Source organism: Aptenodytes patagonicus, chromosome 2 (assembly GCF_965638725.1).
Source record: "Aptenodytes patagonicus chromosome 2, bAptPat1.pri.cur, whole genome shotgun sequence".
Classification (NCBI taxonomy): Eukaryota; Metazoa; Chordata; class Aves; order Sphenisciformes; family Spheniscidae; genus Aptenodytes; species Aptenodytes patagonicus.
The window spans coordinates 47108354-47123711 of record NC_134950.1 but is presented as its reverse complement, the minus strand read 5'-3'; the positions used below and the strand labels follow the sequence as shown (position 1 = coordinate 47123711).

The 15358-nt window shown below is 41.8% G+C and overlaps 1 protein-coding gene across 1 annotated transcript in view; it reads left to right on the top strand.

Moving 5' to 3' along the window:
* LOC143157390 (chloride channel protein C-like) overlaps positions 1-15358 on the top strand; it is an 83126-nt gene that overhangs the window by 37784 nt on the left and 29984 nt on the right. Inside the window, exon 12 of the mRNA XM_076332217.1 lies at positions 7089-7255. Coding sequence (XP_076188332.1) covers positions 7089-7255 — 167 coding nt within the window. The remainder of the gene's footprint in view (positions 1-7088; positions 7256-15358) is intronic.

Here is a 15358-nt window from a genome sequence, read left to right as displayed (position 1 = left end):
TCTGGAGACGTTGGTTTTACCATTGCTTAAATATGACAGAGATTCATTGCAGTTGTCTATCTTATTTTAAAAAATGCTCATGAATCACAATTTAAAGAATTCTGCGATACTGTGGGTTAGAAAAGTACAAGGTTGCTTAGCTGGGTTATTATACAGTACAGTGCTTGTTTTGAAAAGATTTAATATGTGAGCCTGCTGAATGTTTAGGCATATTCAGCAATGCACATACACAATGCTGCTATTTTTATTGACAGAAGGTTCACTTGACACAACATGCACTGGTGTTACCTTCCTGAGACACAGATTTAGACGTCTTTGAAACCTCCTTTCAGGGTTTGGTGTCTGCTATGTGTGTAAGATAAAGAGCCAGATTACAAAAAAAATCACTGATAGATATCTTTCCAGGGGATCTTGGCAAAAGCTGCTGCTATCAGCTATACTGTTTCCGATATCACTTGCATCCATTGCCACAACCTGTCAAAACAGGTGTATTTATAGCCCTTGAGGGACTGAAACAAGAAATCAAACATTTGCTTAGCATCTTCCATCCAAGTTCCCAAGGACTGAGACTCAAAGGATTTTGATATGTTTCCAGGGATTACTTAGCTGTGCTGTGTATTTCTATGTTCTTTTTAGCAATCTCCTGCTGCTGTACTAGGTCTTGGAATTAGAAAAAATTGTTCTCTCTTTTAACAAGGAAATCGTCAACAAAATGCTGGTTGGCTTCAGAAAAACTCGCACAAATATTTAAATCCGCATCAGAGAAAACTGGGACAAGATCTCACTGAACATTACAAATTAAGGTAAATTAAGAAGCAGTGCACGAGTGTGATTAATTAGAACTATTTTGCTTAAAGAGAACAAGTACGCACCCTGTGCTAAGATATTTTTTTTGTGCTCTGTCTTGGCAGTAATTAAGCTCTAGGGTGCTGGAGGCTGCCTGCTCCTCGCAATGGCCTGGAATAGTTAATGGGGTTGAGCTCTGGAAAAGGAAGAATCCCACTAATTGTGCAATCCTCCTGGCACTGGGGTTTGGCAGGACGTCCTCACAGTGAACCTATGCTGGGTGTGCCGCCCTTTGTAGAGTGTGATGCACAGCTTCGTGTGCCTGAGGCTGCAAGAAATAATCATTTTCAGCCGTGTGAGGGAACTTGAATGCTTAACTTTTCGGGACTAGCATGACAACCGTGTCTTTTTAGGAGATTTATGTTTACTGTATTGCAGCATCCTACTTTTCCAAAAATTTCCAGCAGTGATGGTGATGAGTGATAAGGAGATACAGTAAAGTGAGTTGAGTTAATGGATGTAGTCCTAGGACTATAAAGGATTTCTTTAAAGGGGAAGTGCACAGGAAAGGAATATTTTTCACTTAGTTTTAAAGAGAGAGATTAGTGGAAGTTCAGGGAGGGAGTATTCAGCTGGATCGATACATGAAGGAGGTGCCTCTTTTGGCATAATCCCAGATGCAAATAGCGGACCGTGATAACGGCACTTCAATTCACAGTTTGTCAGGACATTATTAAGTGGGAAGTAAAGTGACTCAAGTGTTCAATGCACAGGTTGCTAAGGGCCAGCAGATCATAACCCAGAGATTAAAGAAATTGAAATGCAGATCTGCATTGTTTATGAAATGGCTGTGACAATACAAATAACTTAATCCTGGGAGATGTTATTTCCATAAACTCCTATTCTCAAGAAAGCTGCATGAACAGCTCTTTTACTGCTGTGAATAGGGAATTGTTCTCTCCTTTCCCTTCTTTACGTCAAGCGATCAGCTTGCAACCTTGTTGGCATTTGCTCCAAGAAAAAAACGATCAAAAGTTTTCTGTTGGCTAGAAGCCTTCCACCCTTTGGAAATGTTCTGTTGACCGTGAACAATTTTTTCTTTGTGTCTCTAATCAATAGTAGCAAAAATTTCAAATGAGAGAAGTTCTGGTTGTATGTGAAAGAAATGAAAGGTGCTTTCCTGGGGGACTGTGTACTCTTCCACAAAATCTGGTGGCATGGAGACCGGGAAACTGTGCCCAGAGCTGGTGTTTTGTGCCAGCTGCAGCCTCAACTCCAAAACTATTGGATTTGGCTGCTAGTACCAAGACTTCATGTCCCTTCCCATCCACCTCCTTTTTAAACTCACTCTCAGACATATTGTCTTGTACCTTTGTCCAGCACCTGCTTGTTTCTTCCCAAGTATTTTCCAAATTCCAGGCCTTTTAGTTAAGTGTGTGTAACCTTGTGAAGAACGACAAAAATACTTCTTTTGGAGGGTTTGCTTCTACCAAGGACGATCGTCTTTATATCATGGGAAGGAAAGAGATTTTGTCTTTTTTTTGTTCAGTTTGCCAGGCAGCTCTTCTATTTGAACAAATCTTGAAAAATGAATTTGACTACAAAATAGATCTGTTGGGTTTTTAATTTTCTTTTTGATAGGCCCTCTCTTCTGCATTTGTCATTGTAGGCTGCAAGTAGCAAGAGAGCTCTCTTGCTAAGTGGGTTTTCAGTAGAAGAAAGAAAATTGATTTGCACTATGTAGCTGGCTGATGATCTTTTCTTTTACATTATTGGAAATACCAAGGGTTCAGGGAATATTCACTGTATCAGCAGTCTTGCGTCTAATGAAGTTGTTTGGACTCTGTTCTCTGAGCTGGAGTAAAACCTTTGAAACATGTTAACCACAATTTGATTGAAAAGTGGGGGAGGGTTTTTAACAGTGAGCTTTAAGTAAACTGCATCTTTTTGAATTTCCTGGGCAGCTGCCTTTCTCCCTTTGATGTACCGTGCCTGGTGATGCTGTTAATGAAATGCATAATTATGTGTTATATAATAAAACAGAGCTAACATGAAGGTGCCTAATAGATTATAATGATGTGGAGGCCTGAGAAACTCAGGACCGTGGGGCTTGTTGAAAAGTGCCTCCGGTGACAAAGAAGATATTTAAACAGGTTTGAATAACTGTGCTAATAAATTAATTGTGGTCTGTGTGCGCGGGTGTGTAAACGACATTTTTCAAGAATTTGTATATAGAGAGAATATTGAAAAAAAATAGGTGCAATTTACTAGGCTGCTGATGGATGAAGTGTCAGCGCCGAGTGCTTCCAGTGCCTATTAGTGCTGCTGGCTTTGCACAGACGGGTGCCCTAGGCAAAGACATTTTTGGCACAGCCTGCCGCACCCGTAGGATCAAAAGGAAAAAGAAAAAATCTGGCAATATGCACAGAGAGTAAATTGCATCCTAAAGAGCAGCCCCTAAAATGCAGGCTTGGAATGAATATCAATAAATGAAACATCACGTTTAACGGTTGAAGAGTTGTAGGCGTTTGGTGGCTGCCCCCAACTTCCCCCCTTCCTTTCTCTGCTTTGTCACCTTTATTTTATCTCTCCCTCTGTAATACTCTGTATAATTTGTTCCTTTCTTAGATTCTTTAGGAACTGGTTTGAACAGATAGGTATTTTTAAAGGAGAGGCTGCATAAGCTTCCAGCCCTGGACCACATGGGCTCCTAATGGTGCTGGGCTGTGGCTGGGCTTGCTTGGCTGCTGTTCTGGGCTTACAAGGGCCTGTCTGCTGGGAGAATTAGTATGCAGGGAGCTCCAGCATGAATTTACAGCCTGCTGGTTACTTGGCACTAATTCCCTGGGTGGATGCTTCTAGTACCTACTGAGAGTGCTTTTGTGCAGGTTAGCTTTAAGAGTGCTTTCGCGTGAGTTAGGCGGGCTCCTTTTTGAAGGTGAGGTATGTTGTTTTTTTGCTTCCCAAGCACCAAGGGTACCCAAACGGGCAGTTAGTGCAGAGTAGCTAATACGCAGTAAATTCACACCCAAACTCACCGAGCACTAACTTCGTCATGCAGCCGAGTCCCGAGGCTCTGCACTTTGTCTCTCTCAGCAGGGAGCAGATGGCCCTTCTCTAAACAGGGAATGCTAATAAGGCTTTATGAAGAGCACATATATATGTGTGCGTAGGTTTGTGTGTGTCCGTATATTTATATAAGATGACTTGAATCTATCACAGTTCTTGGATTAACTTGTGCTTCCTTGATTTTCATCAAGATACCTTAAGGAGGATTTTGCTGCTGCATTGCCATCATCCTTGTCATTAATGGACTTAGGCTTTAGCTACAGGTTTTGGGCAGGTTTTGATGAATTCCTTTTTCTTTGGCGCTAAGAGCGGCATACTTTTTCTTTTTCATATATGAGTGACTGCATCTTTTGTGTGTCAGTCTGTCTTTGTTGCGATTCCCTTCCCAAGCATTTCTTATTTGATCTCTGGAGTTTATTCTTGTATTTGATATGCTTTTATAACTAATAAATGTTCTCTCACAACTTAAGGACCCTCAGTAAGAAGGAAATAAGGTTTTCTCTAGCTCTCCAAATACTCGGATGTGAAATCAAGTCAATTTTTTAACATAACTTTTGCTTTAGGCTGGGCTTCATAAATAACTTGACCTATAATTAGTGTACAGCTTCACCTTATCTTAAGGTCACATAATGGGTTAAATTTTCATGCAAAGTTTTCTTGAAATTTTATAAATTATTTTATCTGTTTTTCATGCTCATGCTTCAAATATATCATTAATTTCTAAGTCATCGGCAGATTTGCTTTATGTTTTTGCTCTAGTATTGCCTATTTCCAAGAAAATTTCATATCACAAAAATTGCTTCTCTAGTTTCCATCTGTAGTGAGAGTTCAGGACAACTCTATCAGCTCTATTTTGGCCAAAGTTTAAATTTACTTACATACAAAAGATATTGCTCAAAATGCTTTTAACATGTCTTTCTTTAATGACCTCAGCCATACTAGCCTGCCAAAGATAAACAGCATTTCTGCTCGGCAGGCGTTAACTCTTGGACAAAGTGAAGTCCGACGCTGAACCCAGAGGCACTTGCTCCGAGTGTTCAATGCGCTGTTGTAGAGAGGAGCCATCCCCCCCCCAATCCCAGCACTCAGGAGGGCTGCAGGGCTGGGGAAAATCAGCACAAGCCTCAGAGTTTCTCAATAGCAGATGTAAAATGCTGCTGAATGTTTGCGACAATAAAGGATGAGGGCCCGGGCCAGGCCAGCTTGACTGTCCCTGCTAGAGGATGGGAGGGTAGGAGGAAGGGATAAAATGAGATGAAAAACAAGGAGGGGAGCCTGGAAAGCCAGGCTCTGGTTCTTGCTGTTCTGGAGATATTCTGTATAGGTTAAAGCAACACTTGAGAGTGTTTTTTAGAGTTTGAGTTTCAAGGGTTTTTAAATTTAGAGTGCTTTTACAGATTTTTAGTGGTTTAATATTAATTTTTAATGCTGGTTTTATTCCAGAAAAGTTCCCCATAGCAAGATACTTTAAAAAAACCTTAAAAGGAATCCACAGTAAAGGAGTCTCCATCTGTGTGAATGAGTTGCGGCAGATATGATGAAGCAATTCTTCAAATCCCACAGTTGCTGTTTTCCTTTCAACTGATGTGTTCCTGGTGTTTTTAAATAAAACAGTTGAATACTAGGTTTAAAGAGACATTCAAAGAATGCTGTGGTGTTATTAGAAATCCCTGGCTATGTCCAAGCAGAAAGGACAGTTGCATGACCCTGTCGTACACGGCTGACCATGCCATATGAGTCCCTTGTTGAGATATACTGTAAATCATCCTGGATGTTATCTTTCCAAACCCAGAACAGAGACAGAAGGAGGGTGAAAGTATAAGCCTGGATAAGTTTGCTACAGCTTATCAGGCAGAAATGTGTTTATTGGCATTCTTTGAATGTAGATTCTTGGAGTACTTAACAATCTCTAGCTAATGAGGTCTATTAAATGGCAACGTGCTGCAATTCACTTTGTCTGAGTTGGAGAGAAGTTTCTCGGCGAAAGCCTCTTAGGGTTATGAGGAAAGTTTGCATATTTAATCCCAGGATAATTGCTAATCAATATCCCTTTTTAATAGGATGCAATGGTAGCGGAAATAGTGGGAAGTGAAAGGAGATAAGACTTTTTAGTAAAAACTGCTATTAAGGTAATGTAAAGAGAATATTTCTGTGCAGTCATTTTCGCCATGAAAAATATTTGATTGTGAGTTGGGCATAAACAGTATTAAGTGCATTCACATTACTCTCTACTTTGTGTACGAGGATTCACTCTGAATCCTTTATTCAAAGGCAGTTGTATCGGTGTGCTTTGTTAAGGCACTGCCACCACAGCTGTTAGACATTGGTGGTAGTAGGTCAAGAGAACTCAGTCTACCTCTGTGTTGCAGTGAGCTAACAGTACTGTTACGGTGGCTGTGTCCAACCGCAGAGGCAAAACCAAATAACTGAAAGGGGATAAAGTATTAAAACACGCTACACGTTTGCCACTCATCTGACCATACCCTCACTACATCGGGAGAAAGTGCAAGTATACTTACGAAAGGTGTTTTAGGTGAGATACTATAATTTGTGCATATGTTTCTCTACAACCAGCGCTGCAGTGCCACATTCATAGATTTGAGATCATGGGGACAGGGATGTCTGCACCATGCCTTGTACTGCTGAATGTTGTTCAGCGTGGTAACTGTGTGATGTTCCTGCTGCTTGATCTCCTGAGCTGGACTTCTGTTGAAAGCTTCTTGTTCCCTTTTCTGGCATCCTTCAAGACAATGTTTGTACAAGGATCTTGTTCTGTCAGGAAGCAGCAGTATGGGAAAACAATTTTATATCTCCTGAGCTCAGCAAGAAAGAAAAAATATTTGGATTTGTTTGCATTTTTTAATATTTGTCACAATGCCAAGCTATTTTAAGCAATCTGGCTACTCTGTCTCTACTTACCCTCCTCTCATGCTTCAAAATTATCACAAGCCACCTGAAATATGGGAATCAGATGCGAGTTTTAATGTAAGTGCAGTGCTTCAAGCTGATAGGAACGGGAGGGGGAGCTGTCACTGCATCAGCCAAGACTCTCTGGTGGAAGTGTTGATTGATTACCTATCCCTGGGAGAGGAGGGGGAGCGCCCTTCCACTTTTAGCAGACTGAATTGCTTCCTGTTCCCTTGTGAAAGAAGTAGGTAGTCCTGTGCAACCATTGCCATCGTCTCCAGGTATATGAAAAAAGTGGAAAGTCCTTTGTTCTGTTTTCTCCTTAGGTAGAGATCACGAATGATGTCCAGTCCCTGCTACTGATAATGCTGGCTGTCATGGTGGCCAAGATGGTTGGTGACTTGTTCAGCACATCCCTGTACAGTTCCCTCCTGAAGCTGAAATGCATTCCCTACTTGGATGTGGAACCTTTTGTTCGTCACAGGAGAAAATGGTGAGGTCTCTTATGTTGCTGATCTGTAAGTTTTCTGTGTCATGTTCTGCACGGAGACTGTGTGGGTTCTCTGAGACCTGGAGCTTGGAGGGACAAAGGAGTAAAAGGAGACCCTGATCCTGAACAATGTCCCCACAGTGTGATGTGCTGTACAAATAGAACAGAAGAGAGTCCCTTTCTCTTCAAGTTTATGGTAGGATCTGAATCACCACTGTCACCAGAGTTCTGAGAGCAGTAAGTGCCCTATAATTAATGCCCAGTTAGATGCTGTTTATTAGTGGTCCAATTGGTCCAATGGAGAATCTAGTAGAGGTTTTCACAGACAGGTGTGACTCTGTTTCTTGTGAGCAGATGCCACAGAGCAGAGGAACAACAACAGAGTATGTAGAGTCCTTTATGGTGGAGTTTGCCTTACCCGACTTCTGGATGACTAGTCTGGGCTTCCTGTGTGTTTGGTACTGTAAGATGTACGTTTTCAGACAGCGATTCCAGCAATTTAAGGCAGGTAGGATAAATTGTCTTCTGGAAGTGCCTCCACTGACTATAGACTAAATGAATAGCTTGGAAAAAAGTTATGGTTTTTATTTTTTAACTCATGTTAATCCAACCAGTCCTGTATATCTTCCAGTGTGTGAACCAGTATCCAAAACTTCCGTCTGTTCATGGGCATTTATAACCACTAATAAGAACCATTTTCTCTCCTAAATGTGGGTGCTGGGTCTACATTTATCTGTGGGTAGTGAGAACTCTGTACTATTGTCTTCTATAAAATAATTAGCAGAAATGCTGATTCTTTAAGATATTCTCTAAGAATGAATTAGGTAATGTGGTGAAGAAATAGAAGGAAAAATGAATTTATTTATTTACCATAGAAAGACTTTTTCTTTTCCTTAAGGCATATTTGGGTAGTATATATCCACAACCAAAACTATTTGCAGGACACTTTAGCTGTCATTTTACCCAGTATTGAGGTCTACTGGACAATCTCTTAGTTTCAAATGACCCTTTAGAAGAATAAAATATTGGCGACTCATTCTGTCCACACTTTATAACTTTCTTCCAAATGTAGCCATATCTGAAAGTTTTTAGCAGGCACATTGAATGCTGGGTATAATCTAACTGTATTTGACATGAGAGGAAAAAGAGCCAGCAATGTGGTAGGAGGAAATAAAAACAATCTGTGACATTATGGATGACTTCTATATGTACCATGGCAGATAAAACAGAGGGGAAGAAGTCATAAAGTTTCCCATGGTATTCCAGTTAGATGACAAGTCCATGGAAAGAATTATAGCTGCTTTCCTGGTTCAGAGTGAGGGCCTATTCACTTGAAGGACAAATATATATATATATTTTTTTATATATATAAAATTTCATTTCCCTCCCACTCCTTCCCCTTTCCTCTCCAGGAACATTAAAGAAAGTTTCTGGATAACTTGGTCACAGATATACTGATACTCCAAAGCAAAATACATAGTATCACAACTTGGTAAAGATTTTATAGCTAGACACTTTACAGGCTGCCAAGTTTTAGTCTAAATCCTCTTAGACATAGTCTGAATAGGCTGATACACATCTGAACTGGCAGATGTAGTTGCTAAGCCGCTCTCCATCATATTTGAAAAGCCTTGGCAGTCAGGTGAAGTCCTCAGTGACTGGAAAAAGGGAAACATCACACCCATTTTTAAAAAGGATAAAAAGGAGGACCATGGGAACTACCAACCAGTCAGCCTCACTTTTGTGCCCGGTAAGATCATGGAACAGATCCTGCTGGAAGCTATGTTGAGGCATTTGGAAGACAGGGAGGTGATTTGAGACGGCCAATACGGCTTCACAAAGGGCAAATCATGCCTGACTAATCTAGTCGCCTTCTACTATAGAGTGACTGCATCAGTGGGCAAGGGAAGAGCTATGGACGTCATCTACTTGGACTTCTGTAAGGCCTTTGATACAGTCCCATACAACATCCTTTTAGCTAAATTGGAGAGAGATGGGTTTGATGGATGGAATATTTGATGGATAAGGCATTAGCTGGGTGGCCGCATCCAAAAAGTTGTAGTCAATGACTCAATGTCCAAATGGAGATCAGTAACAGGTGGTGTCTCTCAGGAGTCCATATTGGGACCGGTACTGTTCAATATCTTTATTAATGACAGACAGTGGGATTGTACCCTCAGAAAGTTTGCAGATGACACAAAGCTGAGTAGCGCAGTTGATACGCTTGAGAGAAAGGATGCCATCCAGAGGGACCTTGACAGGCTTGAGGAATGGGCCATTGTGAACCTCATGTAGTTCAACAAGATCCTGCACCTGCGTTGGGGCAATCACCAGTATCAGTACAGACAGGGTAATGAATGGATTGAGAGCAGCCCTGTGGACTTGGGGATATTGGGAGATGAAAAATTAGATATGAGCTGACAATGTGTAATTGCAACCCAGAAAGCCAATTGTACCCTGGGCTGCATGAAAAGAAGTATGGCCAGCAGGTCGAGGAAGGTGATTCTCTCCCTTTGCTTTTGTGAGACCCCACCTGGAGTACTGCATCCAGCTCTGGGGTCCTCATTACAAGAAAGACATGGGCCTTTTAGAGCAGATCCAGAGGAGGGCCATGAAAATGATCAAAGGGCTGGAACACATCTCCTGTGAAGAAAAGCTGAGAGTGTTGTGGTTGTTCAGCCTGGAGAAGAGAAGGCTCTGGGGAGTCCTTATTGCAACTTTTCAATACTTAAAGGGGGCTTATAGGATGGATGGGGAGAGACCTTTTACCAGGTTCTGTAGTGATAGGACAAGGGGCAACAGTTTTAAACTGAAAGAGGATAGGTTTAGATTGGACATAAGGAAGACATTTATTATGATGAGGGTGGTGAGACACTGCAACAGGTTGCCCTGAGAAGTTGTGGGTGCCCCATCCCTGGAAGTGTTCAAGGCCAGGTTGGACGGGGCTTTGAGCAACCTGATCTAGTGGAAGGTGTCCCTGCCCCTGGCAGGGGGGTTGGAACTAGATGATTGTCAAAGGTTCCTTCCTACCCAAACCGTTTTATGGTTCTATGATTCTATGGCACTGGCCCGTTTCTTGGTCTCTCCAGCATACTTCTTGGATGCTATGTTACCTTGTTATCCCCTCAAACAAATCAATCTTCACCATTCAGCCACCTTAGACGTCCAGGATTTGGACCGATCCCTAGATCTGTCTTATAGCTTAGGCATCCCAAACCCTGAATATTGACTCAAGGGAACTCTGGATTTATAATCTGCCTCTTAAAGTAAAAAATGTCATAATTGAAACAAATTATGAAGCCTAACATGCAGTCTTTGTAAGAATTCCAAAACCAAGATCCTATTACTTTACCTAGCATGAGAAATACACAGATTAAGACAAGACAGTTTAAAAAAAATTAGTCTCTGTACATGTTTCCTTATCTCTGTTTCCTCATCTCTTCTGAGCATCCTTGAAACTTGAGTCAAAATTCTACAGAAAGGTGCCTGGCCATGACTTTTCTTTCCATGTGTTTTCCCTGCGGACCAAGATTTCTCATTTGTTTTCTCTCTGACTGGTCCTGCAGCTAACAAGATGCTGTGGGAGCCTCCCTATCTGCTTCTCTAGTCTTTCTTTTATCTCAGAGTGACCACCCAGGGTATGTAAGGCTTTGCTGTTTTTAAGTTCCACTTGTTTGCTACACTTTGGGAGTATTTTTATCTTCAAATGTGTCGTGGTTTAACCTCAGTCGGCAACTGAGCACCACACAGCCACTCGCTCACTCCCCTCCTCCCTCTCTCCCCCCGGGTGGGATGGGGGAGAGAATTGGAAGAGTAGAAGTGAGAAAAACTCGTGGGTTGAGATAAAAACAGTTTAATAATTGAAATAAAATAACAATAATAATAATGTAATAATAATAATAATAATATACAAAGCAAGTGATGCACAGTACAATTGCTCACCACCCGCCGACCGATGCCCAGCCAGTCCCCGAGCAGCGGCCCCCCCGGCCAGCTTTCCCCAGTTTATGTACTGAGCATGACGTCACATGGTATGGAATGTCCCTTTGGCCAGTTTGGCTGTGCCCCCTCTCAGCTTCTTGTGCACCTCCAGCCTTCTCAGTCAGTAGAGCATGGGAAGCTGAAAAGTCCTTGACTAGTGTAAGCATTACCTAGCAACAACTAGAACATCGGTGTGTTATCAACTTTGTTCTCACCCTAAATCCAAAACACAGCGCTGTACCAGCTACTAGGAAGAAAAATAACTGTCCTTGCCGAAACCAGGACAGAATGTCTACACCTAGATGTCAATTTTGCACAGGCTATCCTCTTTCTCTGGTTGTGTCAGCTTGGCTGAGGGTTTGCAACCACGTTATTGCTGCTCTGGGAAAGTGTAGGTGACACAGTTACATGTGTGGCAGGTTCTACATCCTCTTTGTTCAATATTAATTATTCTGTAAGATCACAAAATGTATAAACTGTGCATTGCTGGATTCCCCAAATCATAACAGGGACAGGGGTCAGCTGTGTAGGAACTGGTAGCTAGCATATGTTTATAAACAGGTGATAAATTCTATTTGTGTATGCAGAGTGAAAGATTTGGATGACTAGCAGCCTGCTTAAATGCCATAGAAATGCCCCATAAATTGGGATCCTTCTTCAATTGAAACTGAAAAGCCTTTGGAAAACAGTGCCTTGTTGGTAGCAGGGAGGAAAAATGAGAAACTCAAGAGAACGCATATTTTTAGGTCCTCAGCACTCATACTGTTAGAGAGAAAGTGCGGATCTTTGCTTTCCCAGTTCTTCATCGGTGTTAAGGATGAAAAGACCTTCTGTATTTGATCATTTGTTGATTTCCCTTACAGGGCTGGATAACATCCCTGGGCAGAAAATGTGTTAGACACCAAACTGAGAAGAGAAAATAGCCTTTCCATGAACAAGGTGGGGGGTGTTGTTAAGGTCCAGATCCACAAAAGAATTTAACTCTTAACTGCTGTGGAAATCAGTGGGTACATTAAGAAGCTAAATTATGTACATGCTCACTATGAAGACATGTCTATAAATACTGTTATATATGAAACTGATGGAGGTGAGACCTAGATCCTCAGTGGTATTTCACTACCTAATTCATATTTGGTCACTGGCATCTCTGGATGCTTTTCTTCCTATGGAACAGAGAGGCTTGAGATTTGTTTTCTTAACACTCGTTATTTTTTTGGAACCTCATTGATCACCCCACCTGTTGTATTCTGTGCCCTGGGTGATAAGGCTCCAAACACAGCTGTATCTAGTACAGGGCTGCTATGGTGCACCGTGATTTCCAGCTACATCACACACCACTGTAAACACCCCCCTCATAAAATCTGGTTCACTGGAACACTCAAAGCTGCTGGCTGCCAGGGAATGTTCTTTAATGAGGGTAAGGAGTACTTGAACACATCTATGACTTGGCAACCCTTCCTGCTTTTTATAAGCTACTATACACTTCAGAGAAAAAATATCTTAGAGGCTACTTTTTAATGGGACAAGTTTACTTAAGAGCTGAGTGGAGCTGGTGCCAGTAGTTCTGTTTTGTTCTAGCTTAATATTAGCCTTGTCAAAGTTCTTATAGCGTCTCCTGGGTGTTTCTGTATTGCATACCATATAAAGCTGTTTTTAGGAGCCAAGAATTTTGGCTGGAATATATATTATAGCGGTCTTATTATATTTTTTTAAAGTGTATCAGAGGTGGCCCTATATTAAAGATCCATGGAGCAAGGCTGATTTTTTTTTTTTCTTTCTCCCTTCTAGTTTTGCCTTAGCCCACACCGCAGACATTGGATCCAGAATTTGAACCAACCCAAGTTTGAGGGTTATTTGGGATCCAAGGTCCTGGTTTGGCCTGTTATAAAATGTGGGGTAATTAGTGAACTTTTTAGATGAGGCTTTGGATTTTGAAAATCACCAGACTTTGCGGAGGGGGAGGGGTGCTTTTGGTTTGGGCCTAGACTAGCAACTATTACACTAGAAGATTCCTTACCCATCTTGTTGACACAAGTGTTCATCCAAATACAACTCACCAAGATGCACGTGGTGCATCCCGTCTCGCCTCTTTGAGAAGCCGGTGTGTTTCATGGCTGCTTGGCGCTTTCATCCTGAGAGGCGTCATTAGGTGGTGGACTTGGCAATGTTTTCGCATCAGAGGGCATCCAGCCCATCTTTTGTAGAGTGTTTGCGGTGGAAGCTGGATCCTGTTCTGGCTGCACAAAGGAAAAAGGGAGCTGCTGTAACAAGGCCACGCTTTGTCTGGGGAGAACCCTGGCTGCTACAGAAAAGATGGAGGGAAGGTGTTGAGATGTGAGGGAGATTTATTAAAATTACATTTGGGCTTTAAGTTGCCTCTATGTCAGACTTAAGCAAACATGGCAAAGAACCATTTTTAGTCCCTTTTTTTGCCTATTCTCCTGTGCTGGGTTTGGAGTTCAGTGTGATCCCATTACCTGAGAAGCAAATGTACGAGCCATAAATGGTGGTATTGACCCCCTGACAAAAATACTATGGCAGAGCCAGATGTCGCTTTATGTGCGCGGAAGAACAGCAGCACAGCCTTGCCTTGTTTTCAGCGTGGGGTTGGTGGTGCCCATGTGGGATGGGTGAAAGGACTTATTGCTCCCTCCTGCCTCTGCACCAGCTCCCACAGATCTCTGTGGGAAAGTCCAGCCTGTCTCACTTTGCAATCCTTTTAACCTGGCAAGAGGCTGATACTTAGCTTGCTTCACTGTGCTCGAGCCTTCAGACTATGCTTGGCTCCAAATTATCCAGAACTGCTTCTAAAAAAAAAAAAGGTGAATACTTGGTGGACATGAATCTGTGTGAAGAAGGTTGTCTTAATCTGAACATGAATGGAAAGTGCGCTTCCAGCTGGGCAGTTACTGCTGTATATTAACCCCAATACTTACGTTATTGATGCATTTTTTGCTCTATAACAGGTGGTGATAGACAAGGCTACTTAGCTTTGTATTTTTCAGGAGATCTGATTATCTCTCTTTATAGGATTTTGGGGAAAAATAAGACCCAGTGACAATGAGTGATCTACAGAAATGATCTAATGGGCCTTTTCAGCCTTAATCTTCAGGGATTCAGAAGGGAAATAGTGCCTATATACCTTGTGTGGCTTTCAGCATCTGTTGTCTTTGCCAAGTATTGTCAAGTTCTTAAATGAAAGGCCTTACGTAAAGGCAAAATTTCTTGTGAACTCTATAAGATGATTTTCGACCTGCTCTAATTTTGACTATTTAATGAAGCTACTACCTAAAGTTACTACATGAATCAAAATGACTTCATTTATTTAGATTGGTAAAACCATATAAAGATGCCCAAGATTCTGGTTGCATTATTGTTTATTTTTAGAGCAGAGTCTGAACAAATAAACCAAATTACTCTTCCCATGCTACAGTAAATACCAGCAGATATAACCCTTCCTCCAACCTAAAATAAACTTTTCCCACCCTTAGCCGTTCCCTTTCCTAAAATGTCCAGGATGAGAGCTGGAGCTGGTGCCGTGCCCTCAAGGTTAGGAGCAGCAGGCTTACGCAGAGCAGTGGATGAGGAGCAAGCGTGGAGCTGGCTGAGAGGAGGGCTCGCGGAGACCCGGTCAGCAGCACCTTCCTTTGATGGAAAGGGCTGGAGGCTGAGTAATAGCTCACTGCTGACCTACTGCACTTGGAAGTGTATTGGTAGTTACTGCAGTCCTCATAACCAAGTATATACAATGGAGGCATGAATACAGAAAAATATAATGACAAGGATAGTGAAGACGAGCCAACAATCTGTCTGATTGAAATCCTTGGAGGACCTTGTAAATACTTTAATGTTTACACAGGGCCTGTATATTTGCACAATTACCTTTCCGTGAGCCCAAAATGTTTTACACTGGAATGCTTTCAGGCTCTAAGAAATTATATTTTCTGATATGTCTGAAAACTGCAGGCTCAGCTTCTCTATCGCCCCATTTTTTTCATGAACAATTAAAGCTGGATTCCCCCCTGGCCCTGATTATGCAAAATGTAAATGGCAAGTTCTACCAAGATTATATACTGATTGTGATCACAGTGTGCTAAGAAGAAAAAGTTTTGAATTTACAAGTGA